The sequence below is a fragment of the Haliotis rubra genome, unplaced genomic scaffold (genome assembly GCF_003918875.1).
Source record: "Haliotis rubra isolate DU_JTF1 unplaced genomic scaffold, ASM391887v1 Scf270, whole genome shotgun sequence".
NCBI lineage: Eukaryota > Metazoa > Mollusca > Gastropoda > Lepetellida > Haliotidae > Haliotis > Haliotis rubra.
The window spans coordinates 526,032-547,829 of NW_025766781.1; the positions used below are offsets into that span (position 1 = coordinate 526,032).

General features: G+C 39.7%; 1 protein-coding gene and 1 non-coding gene across 2 annotated transcripts; one reads left to right on the top strand and one right to left on the bottom strand.

Annotated features, from left to right (window-relative positions):
- Positions 1–1,530: 1,530 nt before the first annotated feature.
- LOC124280623 (golgin IMH1-like) lies at positions 1,531–21,489 on the bottom strand. The gene is made up of 10 exons (XM_046716603.1): positions 21,369–21,489; positions 17,916–18,001; positions 17,240–17,356; positions 13,936–14,165; positions 13,133–13,230; positions 11,996–12,098; positions 8,772–8,946; positions 7,133–7,207; positions 1,983–2,998; positions 1,531–1,737 (listed from the first exon to the last, which is right to left on the bottom strand). The coding sequence occupies exons 1-9, from the start codon at positions 21,451–21,453 to the stop codon at positions 2,843–2,845; spliced, it is 1,125 nt and encodes a 374-aa protein (XP_046572559.1). The 5' UTR covers positions 21,454–21,489; the 3' UTR covers positions 1,531–1,737; positions 1,983–2,842.
- Positions 4,399–4,471, top strand: Trnat-ugu. Its single transcript has one exon. It is a non-coding gene; the product is annotated as a tRNA-Thr (tRNA).
- Positions 21,490–21,798: the final 309 nt, after the last annotated feature.

Genomic DNA, 21,798 nt, shown 5'->3' on the forward strand with positions numbered 1-21,798 from the left:
GACATTTCACAAGGGACGGGATTGTTTAGACTTCATATAATAGACATTATTTATCTAACACAGTAAAACATTCCAACATAGTAGAAGTAAAATTTTGGGCAAGCTTGGACAAAAACTGATGACCAATTTGTTACATTTATCCTAAGCTAGCCTATTTCATGATCCGATTCTGTTAGTTATAATTTGATGTGCACATAACAGGTTTGATAAAGATATGTAAGAGGCTGTTCTTATCAGTTGCAAATACAGAAAGTTTTTTTCCTTATCACAATTTCTTTAAAGGCCAGAGACAGTCTCTTTCTTTATGCAAATAGTAATAATATTGGTGTGTGGTAAACTTTGTCAGATAAGTATGGTCCCCTCTTTCCTTACAGTTTAATATCAATTGTACTCCACTGTGTAGATATATCTAATTTTGTACAATTTATATGACAGTATTTCTACTGCTTATGCTTCCACCTCAGACATACGTTGTTATATCTGTTGAATTTTCAAGAATGGAAGTTTTATAAATATTTGTTCAGTAACATTCCAATATTCAAGCGCTTGGAATAAACAATAAAATATTGCTTGAAAGAAAGTGTTTGTCTTCATTCTCAAAGCCTCTTAAAGATGTGAAAACCATCCACATGATGTCAGGAGAACCTTCTGGTCAGCAAGTCATGGCAGTCTAAGTAAACTTAGGATTAGTATTATTCGTTACACTGCTATACTGAGTTTAACAAACCCCAGTAGAAGGTCGCGTCAGCTAACCTTTTGAATTTACCAATCAGAACACAGCTTACCAAATCACGAAAGTTAACATTAGAACATAACATTTGAATTTTTACCTTGAAAACGTTTGTCTTCGAACAATTCCAAATGCTCGATCACTTTCGATGATACGCATGGAGAACATCATTATTCACAACAGTGAGTAAACAGTCTCTGAAAATAGCGTTTTTGTCAATATTCCAGGATGTCATCTTGCGGAAATATAAGATAATAGTAACAATGTCATCAGAAACCTCTAAGCGTATATACTACCGGTCAAATATCTGTGTTTTATGCAGTTGAGAGATCAGTGTCAGTAACTGGGAAAGAGAAAATTTTGAAAAAAGTCCCGCCGAATACTAAATAGTAGCCGTTGTCTGACTGATTAAACCTGTTCAGCTGTCTCGTGTTTGATTGGACGGTCATAGGTCGCTCAAAGGTTAGCTGACGCGACCTTCTACTAGGGTCTGTGAGACTCAGTATAGCAGTGTAACGAATAATACTGAGCCTAAGTTTACTGCAAATCATGGTCACTTGAAAACAAGTGTAAATAGGCAGTTCTGGATGGTGTACAAGAAAGGCTGTTCTCCATATGTTGTGAATATTTTAGACACCCTTTTGTTTCTGGTTTGGTTTGTTTGTTGTTTAATGCTGCACTCAGCAATATTCCAGCTATTGACGGTGGTCTGGAAATATTCTAGTTTGGACCAATCAATCCAGGTAAGTTGACTTAAATTTAAAAACTGCTTTGACAATATTCTATGCTGCAGCAACTCAGTGAGGAAGGAAAATGCTTAACAAGCCCGAGACCCTTTCACTTGGGCGAAACTCACAAACACACACATATAGAATGAGCAAGAGAGTATGGTTTTATTGTTGGTTTTGGCAATATTCCAGCAATATCACATAAGGGTACACCAGAAATGGGCTTCACTTGTATGGGCAGACACTTTAACTGTTAGGCTACTCCATCGCCTCATGGACCTCAGCGGTGGAAATAACCCATTGCCCGACGCCCAGGCCAGTGTTTTTTTCTGTCGGGCTAGCAAATTTGTATGTCACGCTGTACAGGTGTCCAGTTGACTTTCCAATGTTAATTATGTTGTTTATTTAAGAAATCAACAAGAAAATCAGCCAGTATAGTGGAAAAATTATCAGGGCAAGTGATTTTACATGTGCCAGTGTACCGGAGTACATTAGCAATTTTAAAGTTATTTCCACCCCTGGACCTATTTAACAACCAAAGACAATACATGAACTAAAGGTGATCTAGGACCTCCATGCACAACAAGCAGATCCTGGCATAGCCATGGGAAACAACAAAAAACTGAGTCAAGTCAGGCCACTGGGCCAGTCACAGTTAGCTTCAGTCTCACAGCTCGTTCACATATGTGCGATGTCTAATTTCTGTTTGCTTAATGATTCTATTCAAACGTATCACAAGAAAGATGCAGGAAAGGTTTATGTATTTACTTAACATGACCTATCTGCAGTGAGCACAGTATCTGTCTGCGCTGGCTTATCAGCTCAAAGCACAAGGGTGTAAACAGGCCATCCTGAATGATCACAATCTGGCCTCAACCAGGAAGTAGAATGAGGGCAGGTTGAAGTGCACCACAAGCTATCTTGTGACAAACAGCTTTGTTCTGTCAACCGAGACAACCTGCCTCAATCCAACATGGCTGCCTAAGGAGAGAATGAAAAGGTTGGGCTTCATGCTGCATCTAAGAATATTTCTGTTTCATGATAGCGTATCAGCTTGATGTGGGAGGAGAGCTTGAAAAGATTCTGGTCCGAGATTTTTGCTACTTTGGTGAGAACCATAAGAATTATTATTATGGTGCTGAAAAATCAAGAATCAAAGGTGAATCTGGCATTAAACGCAGGATCATAGGATCCTCGTATTCCTAAGGGAGGCAATGAATGTTGCATTTACAACCTCTCTAAACATTTGCATTTCCCAATGAATTCCCAAACAACCATTTTATCAAAATAATTCTTTCTTCTATTTTGTGGAATATATAGTCAGTCATTTTCTACCAAGGCATATTTAGTATCACATAAGATTAAAAGATTGCTAGTGAAGTAGTTAAACTCTCCTGGGTCTGAATATTGATCTTCTCTGGTGTCCAACATCCTTTGGAGATTGCCTGATATCTTCAGCTGGCGGAGTATTTGTGACAAGGTCAGGAAGGGTCATGTCATCATCAAAATCCTCCTCCTTCAACTCAACACCGACTTCATTCTGAAGGAGAAATATATACTTGACTATTTCACAAGACACAATGAGAGTAATTTAACGTTGCTGAAAATATGCAGAGGCTTTGCTAAACTAATGTCCCTTCACCAGTCACTTAGGTTTGGGATATAAGGCAGTGTAAGAAACCTTTCAAAATTTCCCACTAGACCACAGGTCCAGTGAGTGGACAATAATTAGTGGTCCTGTCTGAACTTCACTGGTCCAAAATAGCATTCGTAGATTTACTTAACTATCAATAGAAAAATTCACTGGCCACCAGGTCCACTACAAACTTATCATTCAGTGGCCCTGATGAATTTTAACTAGCCAGGGACCACAGAACCACTCAGGCCAAGTTGGTCATAATACAAGTCTAGATGAAATTCTGCAAAATTACTTAAAAAGGCTCTGTTACAAATTGGAAAAATACTTTACTTCACGCCTTTACCTAATTCTTCACATTTTAAATATTTAGAGGAAAACAAAAGACATAAAATGTAATTGAGATAGCATTTGGAAATAAATTTATCAACATTTAATTCAAATTATTATCATGCTATCAATAATATCAATTTTTTTCTTGTTTTCTTCATAACTTACCACACTCCCAAATATTTCCTTACCATATTAGTAAAACGAACATTAAAAAACATCTGGGCTGAACGTCGTAACCCTACTTTTAAAAAAATATGGGTGTTATAATAACATCAACAATATATATACTGTATTTGTTTTAACTGATTTAATACACACACATATTAAAAAGTTCTGCATTTAATTTAATCCAAACTACATGTAGTATAGATGATAAAAATAACCAAGTTGAACTCACTATATTTGGACTGAACATGAAATATTTCATACTTTATAAAAAAAAGAAGAAAGAAATATTTTGTAACCATTTTTTCAGATCATAAATCTCTCAATGCACAGTGTTATAAGTATATTTGTATTGTATAATGACAGATTTTATTGTAGAATTAGTCTGTTTTGTTCTTTTATATACATCCAGTGATGTCATGATGCCCAAAGGGTTTATTTCTTGTATTAAAAGCTAATTAACTGAAAGAACATGTTTCTGTAATTTCTTGTAAAGATTATAGTTGAAAGGAGATATAACAACAAGCTAGATACTGACCAAATGTATAGTTCTACCAATTCAATGAATATAAAATACAGGTCTATATTTCCACGACAGCATTACATGTAAACCTATAATGCACAAGTTCATATAAATATAATAGCTATCTCGTACTTGGGTCGCAATGTCCTGCTGAAAACAGCCTTCAACTGATACAGATAGGAGCCTTGCTTTGCAAGCTGGGCGGAAATCTATAAATAGCTCTCCCTGCTGGGAAAGTAGGTCAGTCATATCAACCATGAATTTCTCCAGCAGCAGCAAGTAAGCCTCCATAGCTCAGTGGTTAGAGCACTGGTCTTGTAAACCAGGGGTCGGGAGTTCGATCCTCCCTGGGGGCTGGCTGGTGTCTTTTTAATTTTGTAAAAATATTTTCTACTATTTTGGATTTTATCAATCATGTTTTGGTTAATAAGCAAAAAGCATGATTAAAACAAAATGCACAAATTTTGATTTGAGGATAAATTTCTTAATATCTTGAAAAGATAAATGTTTAAAACACAGAAAAGAAATTGAACCACAGCATTATAATTTATTTTTTATATTCGTTTGGCAAAAATTACGGTGCCAGTTAGCCTGAATCAATGTAAAACAAAACAAATTGGGCCCAAGTTACTAACACTATTCACAAGTGTAATTGTCAGTTGCTTCCCAGGAATCAGATGTTTCTGGTTGAGACATATCTCTAGTATTGCTTTCCATCTATCTCCATACTAGCCCTGTGGGACATTCCTGACTAGCTATTCAAAACAGGCAATGTAATGGATTGACTCAGTGACTTTGTTCCGTGTTCGTCATCATATTCTAACAGGTAGTTATATCAGTCTTTGAATTGTCTGGTACAGACACGATTGTTTACATGGACCATAGTCATACAGTTGGAATATTGCTGGGTGGTGTTAAACCACCACAAAACTAATCGATATATTTGAACTATACATAAAACCGGTATGTACAGACAGATGGACAGAGTCACAGAGATACTCCAAGGCATCAGCTCACTTGACGTTACCATACGTTGTCCAAGAAATACTCTTTATTTCTCCAAGCTTAAGTGAAATATCGACTTATTAAAACTGTAAAATAGGCTAATTAGAAATTAACTAGCCTGCAACTTACAGGGTTTTACGTTTTACTTCGACTCACAAACATGGGGCTCCCAGGGACCCCTATTTGTTAGCTCTAAGGGTCCTTGCAGGCAAAACAAGGGTCCTGTGAAGTAACAGTTTAGAGAACTGTACCAGGGGTGGAAATAACTTTAAAATTGCTAGTGTACTCCGGTACAGTGGCATAAGTAAAATCACTTGCCCTGATCATTTTTCCACTATACCGTCCGTTTTCTTGTTGATTTTTTAAATAAACAACATTATTAACATTGGAAAGTCAACTGGACACTGGTACAGCGTGATATACTACAAATTTGCTTGCCCGACAGAAGGAAACACTGGCCTGGACGTCGGGCAATGGGTTATTTCCACCCCTGGTCCAGACTTACGTTGGTATTATAGCGGTAACATACTGATGTACCATGTTGCAGTTTGAAATGGATACACCACACAGAGTATATATACTCTGAACCAAAGGTCCTTGTTTTATCTCCGGGATGTTTGGTGCCATGAAGGGTACAAGAAGAAGTACCATCTATTAACATCTTTGTATGAGGCGACCATGGATCAGTTGTCATATGACTAAATTGACATTGTTTGATAGAAACCAGTTCTGTTTGATTGGCATTGTAGAAGTTGGTGAGTAATAAGAAAGTAAGATACTTCATGGATAACAATAACCAGGGACTGGAAATAACTTCAAAATTGCTAGTGTACTCCGGTAGAGTGGCACACGTAAAATCACTTGCCCTGATCATTTTTCCACTATACCAGCCATTTTCTTGTTGATTTTTTAAATAAACAACATTATTAACATTGGAAAGTCAACTGGACACTTGTACAGCGTGATATACAAATTTGCTTGCCCGACAGAAAGAAACACTAGACTCAGACATCGGGCAATGGGTTATTTCCACCCCTGGTCCAGACTTACGTTGGTATTATAGCGATAACATACTGATGTACCATGTTGCAGTTTGAAATGGATACACCACACACAGAGTATATATACTCTGAACCAAAGGTCCTTGTTTTATCTCCGGGATGTTTGGTGCCATGAAGGGTACAAGAAGAAGTACCATCTATTAACATCTTGGTATGAGGCGACCATGGATCAGTTGTCATATGACTAAATTGACATTGTTTGATAGAAACCAGTTCTGTTTGATTGGCATTTTAGAAGTTGGTGAGTAATAAGAAAGTAAGATACTTCATGGATAACAATAACCAGGGACTGGAAATAACTTTAAAATTGCTAGTGTGCTCCGGTAGAGTGGCACACGTAAAATCACTTGCCCTGATAATTTTTCCACTATACCGGCCGTTTTCTTGTTGATTTTTTAAATAAACAACATAATTAACATTGGAAATCAACTGGACACCAGTATAGTGTGATATACAAATTTGCTTGCCCGACAGAAAAAAACACTGGACTCGGACGTCGGACAATGGGTTATTTCCACCCCTGCTGTACCTTTTGATAATTTCTTGAGAGCCTAGAATGAATCATTGATCATGTGGACTGATGTATAAAATTATGCACATAACTGCTCAGAAAGAAACAACCAAACATATTACAAAAAATCGTAGATGTGTTTTGGGACAATGAATAACATTGTGCGTCCCACTGGATGCAGAGAATTTGGGGGGCCCATTCTCAACATTTGTGCGTACTGGACCCACATTTGTGTGTTGCGTAAAACCCTAACTTACAATTACAGGTTATCTGGCCTAAGTGAATGAATTTTGAAAGTACAACATGTAGACCATGGCAATATAGGACTGTCATCATTGGGCAAAATTGATAATTTAAGCATCTCATTCTACCCCCGTTGTGTAGTAACCGATGACACATTGTTCTTTTCATCTCCTGTTTTAATAAATCTTATGTCTCACCTCTTTAACTAAGTGAGAAAAATTGGAAACACAAAGTCGGTTGCTTGTGCTGCTCTCAGGAATGGACTCTTGAGGCTGCAACATAAAAAACATCAGACGATATTCAGCTCTGTCACAATTGTCCTTTCTGAAAACCATCAGTATGGTCAGTTATTCCTTTTGAATGTACAGCCAATATGTACTGAGTGATCCAGCTTTGTTTCCTTCGAACTCACACAGGGTAGGTGGGGTATTGCCTAAGCCCAGTAGTTAAGGCATTCACTCATTGTGCCGATGCCCTGAGTTCGATTCTCCACATGGGCACAATTTGTGAAGCCCATTTCTGTTGCCCCCCTCTGTGATCTTGTTGGAATATTGCTATAAGCGGGCGTAAAACTAAACTCAAACAAGACTGTTGTGTGTTGTAATGCCATTTGAATACCATCAGTCACCAAATATACTTCCCATCAAAAGTTTAGACTCATAAGCGTAAATATAGCCACTTACTTCAGGCAACTGTTCTAAACTAAATTTTGCAAAATATTCCATACTGTTTAAAGGTACTGTTTACACATGAACTGATGTATTCTAAAACAAATTCGTAACATTGAAAAGGTTATTGCCATGAGTTCAACAAATGATACAAATCAGTGAAAATTGGTGAATTCATAACAAAACTTTACACCAAATCGCAGCTGTTCACATGCACGATATTTGCACATGCTTTTCAGCAATTTGATGCATGATCCTCGTGCAATTCATCTGCATAAGGTTTGCAGTTGGTTCCCCCAAGTTAGTGGAGAAACCAATGTTTGATGTAACCATATAGATATACATAACAGATAGTGAGTCTAAACTTTTGATGGGAAGTATATGATCTCAAATGCTTACTTGCTCACCACTCCAATTTGAAACTATGTCACATTTATGGTCTAACTTTTGCGACTCTACTCACATACATTCTGACTCTGTCAGGGCCACTGGGAGGTAAGTTAATAAGCCCAGTGACAAATTCTAACCAAGATCCCAACTGGGGCAGAGATGCTTGTTTGGGTTCACACTCAGCAGTATTTCAGCAATGATGGCACCTGTCAACAATTCAGTAATTCACAATTCAGGGTTTGTACACATTATCAGCCACAAAATCTAATGCCTTTTCAGGTCTATTCAAGACCTATCCAACAAAGAATTTTAAGGCCTTAACGATGCACATATGAAACAATTTAGCAGTTCAACAGTGGACCGACCATGAAAGGGAAATCACTCATAGCTACATCGCTGTGATGGGAATGATTTGCTTTGCAATAGAGATTAATCAACAACCATTATAATTGCAAGGTATTTTTCATGTTTCAGTTTTCTGTAATATAATAACTTGACAAGTTTTGATAAATTTAGGAACTATTCAGGACAAATCACTGGCAATTAAGGCCTTTTCAAGGCTTAAATGAATGTAGGGCCTTTTCAGGGTAAAATGTTCACATTTCAGGCTATTTCAGCCTGTGCGAACCCTGCAATTTGATATTGTGATCAATGGCATCTCCTTAAAATGACTTCTTATCAACATGATTCTAATCCATTGGGTCACTTCAACCAGTTGGAGTTGCTGCGGACTTATTCTAACACAGAAACCCTTTGGTGCAGATGTGTAATTCTTTACTTGGGGCTTGAATGTATCTTCATTATGCTGTGGATGCTGATGCTGATGCTGTTTGCGTTGTTGTTGCACTGCCTTCAGTCTCAGCTGCTGTTGAAGGCCGTTCAGCTCTGTTTGGAGTGACATACATTTCGCTTCGAGATGAGCAGAATGTAATCCCTCCAGTTCTTTGTGTAATCTGGAAAGAGCATGTATCGATGTCTGGATGATTGATTATAATACAACATGAAATTCAAATTTCAGCCACTTCAAAGTAGTGTTGTACAGTGCTGTGAAACCATGGATTGAGGGGAGGTGATGTGAGGTGAGACTTATCACCATTATGTTATTGTAACTGCAAAGATTATTGCAAGGTGCATGCAAGGGTGCAGGTGCATTTTCTGGTCTTGATTTGAGTTATAGTGCCAGTCAACAGTGACACCAGTAACACCATGCCAAACTTTAAGATAGATATAACTCTTATACACATTATACTAATGAAAAGTTAACCAGTCCTTGTTTTATTCCTGTTATGAAGAACAAGGTAACAAGTAACATTAATTTATCACATATATTTATTGATAACAACTTCTTGTACTTTGCGAGAGTGACGTTTCGGTACAGATTCTTGTACTGTTGATGAGCAGGAATGGTACAAGAATCTGTATTAAAATGTTGTATTCACAAAATAAAAGAACTTGTTTTTCATAGATTTTTTGTATTTAACTTCACAACTTCTAAAATGCCACACACAAAAAAACAAGTAACATCTGTTATGTCTTTTGGCATGATGTAGCTGGGTTGTTGGTTTCTTGGTTGGTTGTTGGCGCACTCAGCAATATTCCAGCTAGATGGCAGCAGTCTGTAAACAAGAAGACAAAGTCATCAATATCCCCCGCAATGGCAAAAGTGGAAGGAGAGTATTGAAACGTTTTTAAGATCTGCTCCAGAAAGGAGCACTACCACCAAATGCAGTTGAAGCCTAACTTGTTGCCATGGAAATGCAACAAGATGACATCCTCATAGTCACAGCCTAAGTCATGTTTCAATGGAAACCACAAAAAATAAAATTCATATCTGGGTCTAACCCCCAAAAGGCACATCTAGGGATCATGCTTGATATGTGCACCAAGTTTGATGAAGCTAGCATGTATAGTTTAGGAGATCTGCCCCGGACAAGATGACATCCTCATAGCCACAGCCTAAGTCACGTTTCCATGGAAACAGCAAAAAGTAAAATTCACATCTGGGTCTAACCCCCAAAAGGCACATCTAGGGATCATGCTTGATATGTGTACCAAGTTTGTTGAAGCTAGTACGTATAGTTTAGGAGATGTGCTCGAGACAAGATGACATTCTCATAGTCACAGCCTATGTCATGTTTCCATGGAAACCGCCAAAACTAAAATTCGCATCTGGGTCTAACCCCCAAAAAGCACATCTAGGGATCATGGTTGACACGTGTACCAAGTTTGGTTAAGCTATCACGAATAGTTTAGGAGATGTGCTTCGGACAAAGTGTGACAGACGCACGCACGGACGGACGGACACGCGGACTCACAGAACTCGTTTCTATATCCCCCGCAACTTCATTGTTGAGGTGGATAATAATTTAAGTCTGGACCAGACAATCCAGTGATCAGCAGCATGAGCATCGATCTACACAACTGGGATACAATGACATGTGTCAACCAAGTCAGTGAGCCTGACAATCCAATCCCATTAGTCGCCTCTTACGACAAGCATGAGTTGATGTAGCTGGGGACCCAACCACCTTCCTTTCTGGTGCTGGCGGACATCCACTGTAGTCCAATCATGATGAATATGTGGCACAACTAGAGGCTGAATGAATTGAGTGGGCTGGTAGTCACATACAGAGTCCTTCAGTCTACAGGTTGCAGAGGTTTCAGTTGTACATACACAACAAATAATATATAAGTAACATTACATTCATTATTACAGTAGATTATCATCTAAATTTATGAACAATTTCCTTTAGAGTCATTGTTTTTAGTCCTCAACCAGAAAATCTTTGTACATTAGGACTGCACAATATTATCATGGAATAATGAATTTTCGTATGAATTATTATTCCATGATAACTGGGTCATTAAGCCATCTATTGTAACACCATAACCATCCAAGCAGCATGTCAGCACAATTAGTGCCAGTAAATTAGAAAGCATCCAGGACATATGTCAACACAATTAGTGCCAGTTGAAATAGGATTAGCAGGATTAAGTACTAGTATTCCCCCTGTCTGGTCATTTCATTTGTAGGACACACCCCAATTTGTATATTCTGTATTTCATTGGCTTTTATAGGGCACACCCATTTTTGTATCAGTCAACCAATCATAATCTCTTCCTTGTTTCAGTTTTAGATAAATAGTCACCAACTCCGATTTTTTGTCAGTAGGATTTAGACTCCCAACACAGGTCATCTCTAGCCCTCAGCCCAGAGGGTTGTACCGACTCTCTGTGGCCACCCCATGTTATTTTTTGTTTCTTGTTAATAAAATTGTAATTAGCTTCTTGTGACTTCAGACTCTTTACTGAGCTAATTCCCCAAAGCAGACCACCACGCCAGTTAGATAAGGGGTTTCACCAGAACCCTCACTTGGACCCCAGACCCCTATCATAATAATATTACCTGTGCTCTGCATACTGCAGGTCACACTTTTCAAACATGACATTGTAATTATCTCTGTTTTCTGGTATAACAGGTAAAACATATCATAAAACATACTAATCCTGTTATTTAACCTTCAAAATTGATCGACACAAGAGTGGGAACAGGGATGTGATTTTTCTCTGATGTTACCTCCCCTTTATCATTGACAACAAAATGGCGGCAACTGGTCATGCCACCTTTGACATTTTAACATTTATACCAACCAAAATCCATTCCTATGACTCAAATATGTTACAGCTTTGACTGACACTTTCATTGCCAACCCAGGCAGTCAACTAATACCCTTCATTGCAGGAAGCATGTCACCCATTTACAAATCGCACAAGGTGCAGCCCAATAATGGCAGAAGAGGAAAATACACGTAACCTACATCCTACATAATGACAATTTACATTCTTATACAAAATTTTCCTTACTGGCAATTTTCAGCCTGTAATGTTTTATAAAGAAGGCTTACAACTTTTGTATCAAGCTCAAGTATTTACACAACCTTATATACCAATAGTTTAGTTATGCTTAAGTTTCATGCCAATATGATACCTGCATCCACATACACTTTAAACTCCTCTCCGTTCAAAGGGAGGCCTGCAACATGTGATTTCTCTTTCTCAAGGCCTTCAACCAGCTCTTGGGCAGCCCTGATCTCTTGCTCAAGCTCTACAACAAGAAGAGTCCTAACATATCTTGGATCTGTCTATAAAACCATAGAGACCTAGCAAAAGACAAAGCACCACAGATAATCCTGAAAATCCATGTAACATTTGGAAACACGTACAAATAACACATATCTGAGATACAGTGTTCATTCCAGCATTTATAAAAAGTGAGCCCACAGCCCTCAGTTATGTGGGTCATTTAGAAAATATTGTGGGTCATGTCAAATTGCTGTGACTTTTTAGCCATACACTACTAGTTACTACAACCGATGTGTTCACCATGGCAACAAACATATGAAACTGCAACATCCAGCGTGATTGGTTAACTTAATTTAACATAGCACAACCACTTTTACTAAGCACCCTGTCTTTTTTATTACACCGATTTGCAGGTTCCGCACTATCATTCTAAACACGAGTTGATAGCCATGAGCTGAGATCAGAGTACACCAAACTTGTTTCAGCGAGAATAGGTGTATTGTTGTTTTTTAAAGATGTTATTTCAGATTGACATTTATGGATGCCCCAACACAACCCACTCGTATCTGTACAGTGCGCCATGGCGAGAATGGTGCAAGGGTGCGGCCTAGAATGAACACTGGAGATACCATCAATATCAGATTGAAAAATGTAAACGATCACAGCATATTCTTCAAGGACACATGTTCTTTATTTCTATATGAATCTGTCACATTGTCAACAAAAACAAATGTGTTTTGTGAGAAAATCTATACTGTGTCATTGTGTATATATATCTCTGATTGTGAAAACCGTTAACAGACACATATTCCCTAATATAATAACATAACACAACAACCTTTTAATGTTTCATGTCAAACAAATAACTGGTTCTCAGACAATGGTTGTGTGCAGGCATGCAAGGAAAGTTCTTCCTAGTACAAGTGTGAGTGACAATAATGTGCTTCTTGTAACTGGGTATTAATTGACCTCCCTGTGCAGAGTACTTAGCCATGTCCCATCAGAGGTCAATAGAAAGGCAATAAACGAGCCAAGATATATTCATTTATGACCTACCTGCTAACTGAACTTTGGTTTCTTCCAAATTGTTTTTGGCCTGGTGGAGCTCTTCTTCAAGTGACTGGCCTGCAGTTCTCACCTCCCATTTGTGAGAACTCCCAGTTGTGAGACTCCCAGTTATGAGACAGTGGAGTAGGTAATTAACAAAGAAAACACACCATACTCCCCTGCCTGATAGAATGGATTAACCCTAGCTAATTACTGATTTGCTATGTAACTGAATCTTTTGGAGGTAACTTAATGAAACTTTATAAGATAAATTGATTAACATACTCCAGTAAATGTCCTTAAAAATTAAACACTTTGATAATGATAATAAAATATGTTTAAACCAAAATGACTTTCAAACTTCATAATAGTCAATAAAAATGTGTTATCATAATTACATATTCTTCTGAATAAATAAAATATTTAATGAACTATTTCTTCTTTGTAAATAAAATCTTTGATAATCTATTTCATTAATCAACTCATCAATGAACTATGCCTCCTGTGGGTACTCTTCAACAACTGGGCTGATCCCACTTTCATTGTGGGGATGTGGAAACACCACCTATGTGCACTGAACCATTAATTAATGTGTCTCACAACTGGGAGTTCTCACAAATGGGAGGACACCGACATATTTTTCCTTTTGCCTTATGAAAGCTCTAATACAAAAGAGGTCTCCATAGAGGTTTCAAACAAAGTCAGGCAGAGTAAGTGAGTTTGGTAGAAATCACAAGCACGGTACTGAACAAAGTAGCACTAAGTTGCTATTATCACCAGTCGGGAAATGTACAAGTTTTCTCAGTAAGTACTTTGAGGAGTCATTACTGAACAGTGTTATGAAACTATTTTTATATATCTTTACATATTCCTTACCTTCAGTAAGTTGCTGCAGTGGTAGCTCCAGCTGGTCAGCTTGTTCCCGAGCCTCCTTTTCCCTTCTTGCCGAACCTGAGCTGAGCAGGTCATAGTCCTCACCAAACAAACTTACTTCTGTGCTGAACTCGGACATAGTGTTCAGCAACTCAGTCTGAAGCTCCTTCTGTAAACATAAAAGGCATTCATTAGGCCAGTGTATAAGGGGTTGAGTCGGTGTTGGATGGGTTTGGATGAGGACATGAGGTGGTATTTGATGGATTGGGATGAAGTGGTACAGGATGGGGTTGGATGAGGAGGCCTTGGATGTGTTGGGATAAGGTGGTGATGGATGGGTTGGGTTGAGGTGGTGTTGGATGGGTTAGGATGAGAGGGGTGTTGGATGGGCCCTGTGTTGGATGGGTTGGGATGAAGTGGTGCTGGATGGATTGGGATGAAGTGGCGTTGGATATTTTGGATGAGGAGGTGATGGATGGGTTGGGTTGGGGTGGTGTTGGATGGGTTGGGATGAGAGGGGTGTTGGATGGGCCCTGTGTTGGATGGCTTGGGATGAAGTGGTGCTGGATGGATTGGGATGAAGTGGTACAGGATGGGTTTGGATCAGGAGGCATTAAATGGGTTGGGTTGAGGTGGTGCTGGACAGGTTGGGTTGAGATTGTGTTGAATGGGCTGGGATGAGGTGGTGCTGGATGGGTTGGGATTAGGTGGTGCGGGATAGGCTCGGTTGAGGTGGTGTTGGATGGGTCGGGATGAGGTGGTGTTGGATGGGTTTCGTTGAGAGGGTGCTGGATAGGTTTGGATGTTGTGGTGTTGGATGGGTTGGGATGTGGTGTTGAATGGGTTGAGATGAGGTGGTGTTGGATGGGTTGGGATGTGGTGGTGTTGGATGGGTTGGGATGAGGTGGTGTTGGATGGGTTGGGATCTGGGGGTGTTGGATGGGTTGGGATGAGGTGGTGTTGGATAGGTTGGGATGTGGTGTTGGATAGGTTGGGATGTTGTGGTGTTGGATGGGTTGGGATGTGGTGGTGTTGAATGGGTTGGGATGAGGTGGTGTTGGATGAGTTTGGATGTGTGTGGTGTTGGATGGGTTGGGATGAGGTAGTGTTGGATGGGTTGGGATGTTGTGGTGTTGGATAGGTTGGGATGTTGTGGTGTTGGATGGGTTGGGATGAGGTGGTGTTTAATGGGTTGGGATGTGGTGGTGTTGGATGGGTTGGGATGAGGTGGTGCTGGATGGGTTGGGATTAGGTAGTGCGGGATAGGCTCGGTTGAGGTGGTGTTGGATGGGTTGGGATGAGGTGGTGTTGGATGGGTTTCGTTGAAAGGGTGCTGGATGGGTTGGGATGAGGTGGTGTTGGATGGGTTGGGATGTGGTGGTGTTGGATGGGTTGGGATGTGGTGGTGTTGGATGGGTTGGGGTTAGGGGTGTTGGATGGGTCGGGATGTGGTGTTGAATGGGTTGAGATGAGGTGGTGTTGGATGGGTTGGGATGTTGTGGTGTTGGATGGGTTGGGATGTGGTGTTGGATAGGTTGGGATCTGGTGGTGTTGGGATGAGGTGGTGTTGGATGGGTTGGGATGTGGTGTTGGATAGGTTGGGATGTTGTGGTGTTGGATGGGTTGGGATGTTGTGGTGTTGGATGGGTTGGGATGAGGTGGTGTTGGATAGGTTGGGATGTGGTGTTGGATAGGTTGGGATGTTGTGGTGTTGGATGGCTTGGAATGTGGTGGTGTTGAATGGGTTGGGATGAGGTGGTATTGGATGGGTTGGGATGTGGTGGTCTTGTGGTGTTGTGGTGTTGGATGGGTTGGGATGTGGTGTTGGATAGGTTGGGATGATGTGGTGTTGGATGGGTTGGGATGTGGTGGTGTTGAATGGGTTGGGATGTGGTGGTGTTGAATGGGCTGGGATGAGGTGGTGTTGGAGGGGTTGGGATCTGGTGGTGTTGGATGGGTTGGGATGAGGTGGTGTTGGATAGGTTGGGATGTGGTGTTGGATGGGTTCGGATGTTGTGTTGGATAGGTTTGGATGTTGTGGTGTTGGATGGGTTGGGATGTGGTGGTGTTGGATGGGTTGGGATGAGGTGGTGTTGGATGGGTTGGGATGTGGTGGTGTTGGATGGTTTGGGATGTGGTGTTGGATAGGTTGGGATGTTGTGGTGTTGGATGGGTTGGGATGTGGTGGTGTTGAATGGGTTAGGAGAGAGTGAAATAGGTGGATGGGTGGTTTTGGATAGGCTGGGATGTGGAGTGAATGGGTGTTGGATAGGATTTGGAGGGGTGGTGTTGTTGGATGGGTTGGGATGAGGATTGATGGATGTTGGATGGAATTGGGATGTGGTGTTGGATAGGTTGGGATGATGGGCTGGGATGTGGTGGTGTGAATGGGCTGGGAGGTTGTGGCGTTGGATGGGCTGGGATGTGGTGGTGTTGGATGGGTTGGGATGTGGCGGTGTTGAATGGGTTGGGATGAGGTGGTGTTGGAGGGATTGGGATCTGGTGGTGTTGGATTGGTTGGGATGAGGTGGTGTTGGATGGGTTGGGATGTTGTGGTGTTGGATGGGTTGGGATGTTGTGGTGTTGGATGGGTTGGGATGTTGTGGTGTTGGATGGGTTGGGATGTTGTGGTGTTGGATGGGTTTGGATGTTGTGGTGTTGGATGGGTTGGGATGTTGTGGTGTTGGATGGGTTGGGATGTGGTGTTGGATAGGTTGGGATGTTGTGGTGTTGGATGGGTTGGGATGTTGTGGTGCTGGATGGGTTGGGATGAGGTGGTGTTGGATGGGTTTGGATGTGGTGTTGGATGGGTTGGGATGTTGTGGTGTTGGATGGGTTGGGATGTTGTGGTGTTGGATGGGTTGGGATGTGGTGTTGGATAGGTTGGGATGCGGTGGTGTTGGATGGGTTGGGATGTTGTGGTGTTGGATGGGTTGGGATGTTGTGGTGTTGGATGGGTTGGGATGAGGTGGTGTTGGAGGTGATGCTGGGTTTATTAGGATTGGTTGATAAACTACAACTAGTTTACAATGGCAGCACACAGGAGGTGTATATAATTGCCTTGAAACCATTATCAAAAAAGTTCTAATGTCATCAATGTTTGAACAAAGTTTGTTCCCTATCACTTGATGTCAGAAAACAGGTGTCTATGAAAAGTAAATGTCTACGGTCTCAAATTGTCAGTCCAAGGTGCTTATTAGTAAACAGTAATAGAGCAAAATCCTCATGAACAAAACTGCCTACCAGCTGTGATTTGACATGGTCACTCTCCACCTCCAGGGCCTGTCTCTGCTCCAACAAGATGGCCTGCCTCGATGTGAGGAAGGACAGCTTCAGCTCTTCTTGCTTCCAGTGCTGCACCTGTTTGTCAGGCAAATCGGGGAAATAAGATACCTGTACAGTTATATTTATACAGATTCCGAAGAATACATATAAGAAGCCTTGTTTGAAATCAAGATAAATCCACTATTTCGAGATCATGACTAGTAAACTTCAAGATGGACCCATGACACTTCTTGGGGACTACCCCTGTTACCATTAGATAGTTAGATGTTTTTTGTGGACTATTGTAAATATATATTCATTTCAAACTTCTGATAGGATATTTTTCTATATCTTTACAAAATATGAACATTTATTGGATCTTTCGGATGACAATCAGTCAAGTACCTCGAAAATGTACCAAATTGAAACCCACTAGGTATCACTGTTATGGTTATTAAACACTTACAAAACATCTGCTGTTTTCTCACTTATCATATTATTGTTGGTTTGCTGTTAAGAGCCTCACTCACCGCTATTCTAGCTATTTGGCGGCACATATCATAGTAACAGGTGCCAACATTTCAATTACTTAGAAAAGACAACTCTACCTAAAACATCCCTCTAGTTTAAAGTGGCTAAAGTCACAGCATGTAACCTTCAATAGTAATCGTCCTTTAAGTCTCTTGTGTTCATCTTCTGACTCTTCAAGTTCTGTCTCCAAGGAAGACAGTTTGGACTTCACTGAAACATACAGAAAGAGTGTGAGTGAGTTTAGGTTTACGCGGCACTCCACAATATTCAGCTATATGGTGACAGTCATAATAGTAAACAGTAAATAATCGAGTCTGGACCAGACAATCAAGTGATCAACAGCATAAGCATTGATCTAAGCAATTGGGATATGATGACATGTGTCAACCAAATCAGTGAGTCTGACCACCTGATCCCATTGGTTGCCTCTTACAACAAGCATGGGTTACTGAAGATCAATTCTTTACAGGATCTTCACATGTCCATACAGAGATCTCAAGGATGGACTGTGCTCAGGAGCAGGTTGTAACAGTTTTAATTCCAGTATTATATACAGGAAACAGTTTCATGAAAGACATGATAAGGGCCATTAAACATGCATGAAAAAGGCATTAAGGTGTCATTAAACCTTCATTAACCAATCATGAATTAAAAATGACCAGAAGTTTAACGTATCTTTTAATTTGATTTGTTGTTTAATGTCTCACTCGACAATATTCCCGCTATATCACAGTGGTCTGTAAATATTCAAGTCTGGGCCAGACAATCCAGTCACTGACATGAGTATTGTTCCATGCAACTGCGGCATGATGACATACATCAACCCAGTCAGTAAGTCTGACCACCCAATCTTGTTACTAATCTCAAGAATGGGTTGCTGAAGACCAAGTCTAATTCCGATCTTCATGGGTCATTCAAGTTTAATGTAGCCATTGGGGAAGTAGAACAGGGTTAAAAAACAAAAGAAGAGTCTCGACCTAACAAAACTGAACCTACAGATCTGTCTAATCTGTCTAGCTGATATCAACAGCAGGTTGAAGGTTTGTTTGTTGGATACAGTGTAATTGCATAGCTATGTTATGCTGATGAATACACGTAGAGTACAAACTCTATGATAGTCCCCCACAGATTCTTCACACTGTTCAAGAAACACTGTGTCCCTGCTGATTTTTAACCCAAGTTTGGTAAGCAATAGGCCTAGACACATATCAGACCTTTGTGTAAAACTGAAATATTTTTTGTAAACCAGAAGACAGACAAAATGGGCTTACAGTGGAGTTTGCCCAAGGACTTCAAACTGGAGTACATGTAGTTCCATTTACATAGCAAAATTAAGGAGTAAAAAACCCTTTACATTGAAACTGTGTTTATGATTATGTCATGGCTACAGGTCATACTATTGTTATGTGATTGTCTTATTCATTGTGTTTTACATTGTTTCTTTAGACATTCAGTCAAGTGTTATATTTAGAGTGAGTGAGTATTCAGTAAGTTAGCTGCTACGCCACGCTCAGCAATATTCCAGCTATATGGCAGCGGTCTACAGTGGGGATACGATGACATGTGTCAACCATTTCAGTGAGCGTGACCACCCTATCCCGTTAGTCGTCTCCTACGACAAGCATGGGATCAATTCTTACCCAGATCTTCACGGGTTGTTTTATTTAGACGTGTGCTATATTTACACAGACTTTTCTGGAAGGTACTACAAATGTATGGGCCTTCCCAGCTTAGTCTTACCCAGAAAATTATGGAAAGTTTCAGAACAGTTACACTATATAAAAAAAGGGGCATGTTTTGCCTCAATCATCTTACATAACATCTCACACAACAACACCTATAAAGATTAATAAACCCTGGATTATCAGCCTAGAAGGTTGACCATTGTAGCAGTGTGGAGGATATTATCATCAATGTCTTTTTATCCCAATCACTGCACTTATATATAATATTGCGACTGTATTTCTACTACAACTCAATTTTGCACTGCCACTGTAATTCCTTTGCAGTGATTTGTAAACTTAGTTACTTTTGAGTAACACATTCACCATCTTCTTCTTAGAACTTAGGCGAAAGAGAGAAAAAAGAATGTAAGCTTGCTTAACAAGTTTCACTGTGTGAATCTATGATTAATAGAATGTCCCAGTACCCAGTCCTTGTCCTAAATGTAGAGTAAAGTGAGTGGTTGGATACTATTAAGCATAACAATTGTTGGAGTGGATTGTTGCAGTGGTAATATTACCCTTGTAAATGGAATAATTGTATTCCATAAGATAAGATCAATTTGCCAGACCTAGTCATTCTGTCAGTTTCAGAATGCAGCCATAATGCAGCATTTATTCAGAGTATTTTAACATTTTCCTTCAATTGTTGGTAAGGGTCTCGCTCAGTTCATCTCAAATCCAGTCTAAGTAAACTTAGGCTCAGTATTATTTGTTACACTGCTATAGCAGTGTCTCAAATCTAAAATAGACAAAATTGTTAACACTGCCAGTAAAATTTCGGGAGTCAGATTTGAATGTTTATCATCAATATATGAGCGGCAAATCCTGAATCAAGCTGTCAAAATTATATCTGACCCAACTCACTACTTAAATTCGGAATACAACCTCCTCCCTTCAGGCCGCCCCTACAAAGTTCCAATTGTGAAAACTAAGAGAGCCTGTATACCTCTTTTATTCCAAGTACCATATCTCTTTTAAACAAATGCGAAGATACTTAAATCAATGAATTTATCTCTCTGATCGATGTGTCAGTAGCTTTGCTGATGTAACACAAATTCCTGAAAAGGCATTAAAGTATTATTCTATTCTATTCTATTACACATAAAATTACATAATGGCACAAAAGTTAACACTGGTACAACAGATACTATCCGAAAACTAACTTGTCTTTTCTGTTGTACCTTCACCTATTGAGTCAATAGTATTGACATGTTGCACTCCTGATGGACAGTACAAAAGGAACATTCTCAGGGGTGGAAATAACTTTAAAATTGCTAGTGTACTCCGGTACAGTGGCAGATGTAAAATCACTTGTCCTGATAATTTTTTCCACTATACCTGGCGATTTTCTTGTTGATTTTTCAAATAAACAACATAAAATTAACATTCAGTCATTGGAAAGTCAACTGGACACCGGTACAGCTTAATATAGAAATTTGCTTGCCGGACAGAAAAAACCCACTGGGGTGGACTGGGACGTCGGGCAATGGGTTATTTTCACCTCTGTCATTCCAAGCTTTATTCGTGAAATTCAGAAATATTTATCACCCCTGGTTTCATCAAATATCACAAGTGTTTGTTTATTCAGCAATATTCCAGTTAAGGTGTTAAGCTGTTCTGGGAGATATCACGTTCATTTTTCCAGTTTCCGAAATGAACACACTGCTCGTTATATAGTGTATATATTTGCGACCTATTCAAATTCAGATTACATTTCAAATAAATGATGACGTTTGACCAACAACACAGTAGGCTACTGAAATTCAGAAACAATAAAATGTTTCAGTCTCAATTTTCAAGCGCTTCGAATTCCCCGTGTTATTCACTGTCTGCATTGTATTTATGTGTTTTACCTTCTTGTAAATAGTTCTTCTTCTCCTGTGCCTTTCTCTCTGAATGAATAATTTGATCAAACAAGTCATGAAGAGTTGTCGTCATCGTCTGCGTCCAAATTCCAATTCTTTACAGTCGTATTACGCGCCGTAAAATGTTCGGGGCAGAGATAATACTTCCCAAACAACAAATATTGATTTTGTAAGTTTCACCACGCTTCAGACGCATGGAACTGTGGGATTGTAATTTGGAATAAATGTTTCGTACATTTCATAAGAATCTATGTCGAAACGTCGCCTTTCACAGAATAAGAAGTTGCATATTCATAAAATTGTCATCATTCTTCATCACCTCAATTGCTAAAATGCCCATCAAACATAAACAAACGTATAAAAGAAAGTACACATCCCGTTTCGATGTTGGCTGACATTGAAGCAAACAAATAATGGT

Coding starts and splice junctions, on each gene's coding strand:
- LOC124280623 (XM_046716603.1), bottom strand. CDS start 21,453: ATGACGACAACTCTTCATGACTTGTTTGATCAAATTATTCATTCAGAG. Junction 18,002..21,368: donor GAAGAACTATTTACAAGAAG/GTAAAACACATA, acceptor TGTATGTTTCAG/TGAAGTCCAAACTGTCTTCC. Junction 17,357..17,915: donor AAGGACGATTACTATTGAAG/GTTACATGCTGT, acceptor CCTGACAAACAG/GTGCAGCACTGGAAGCAAGA.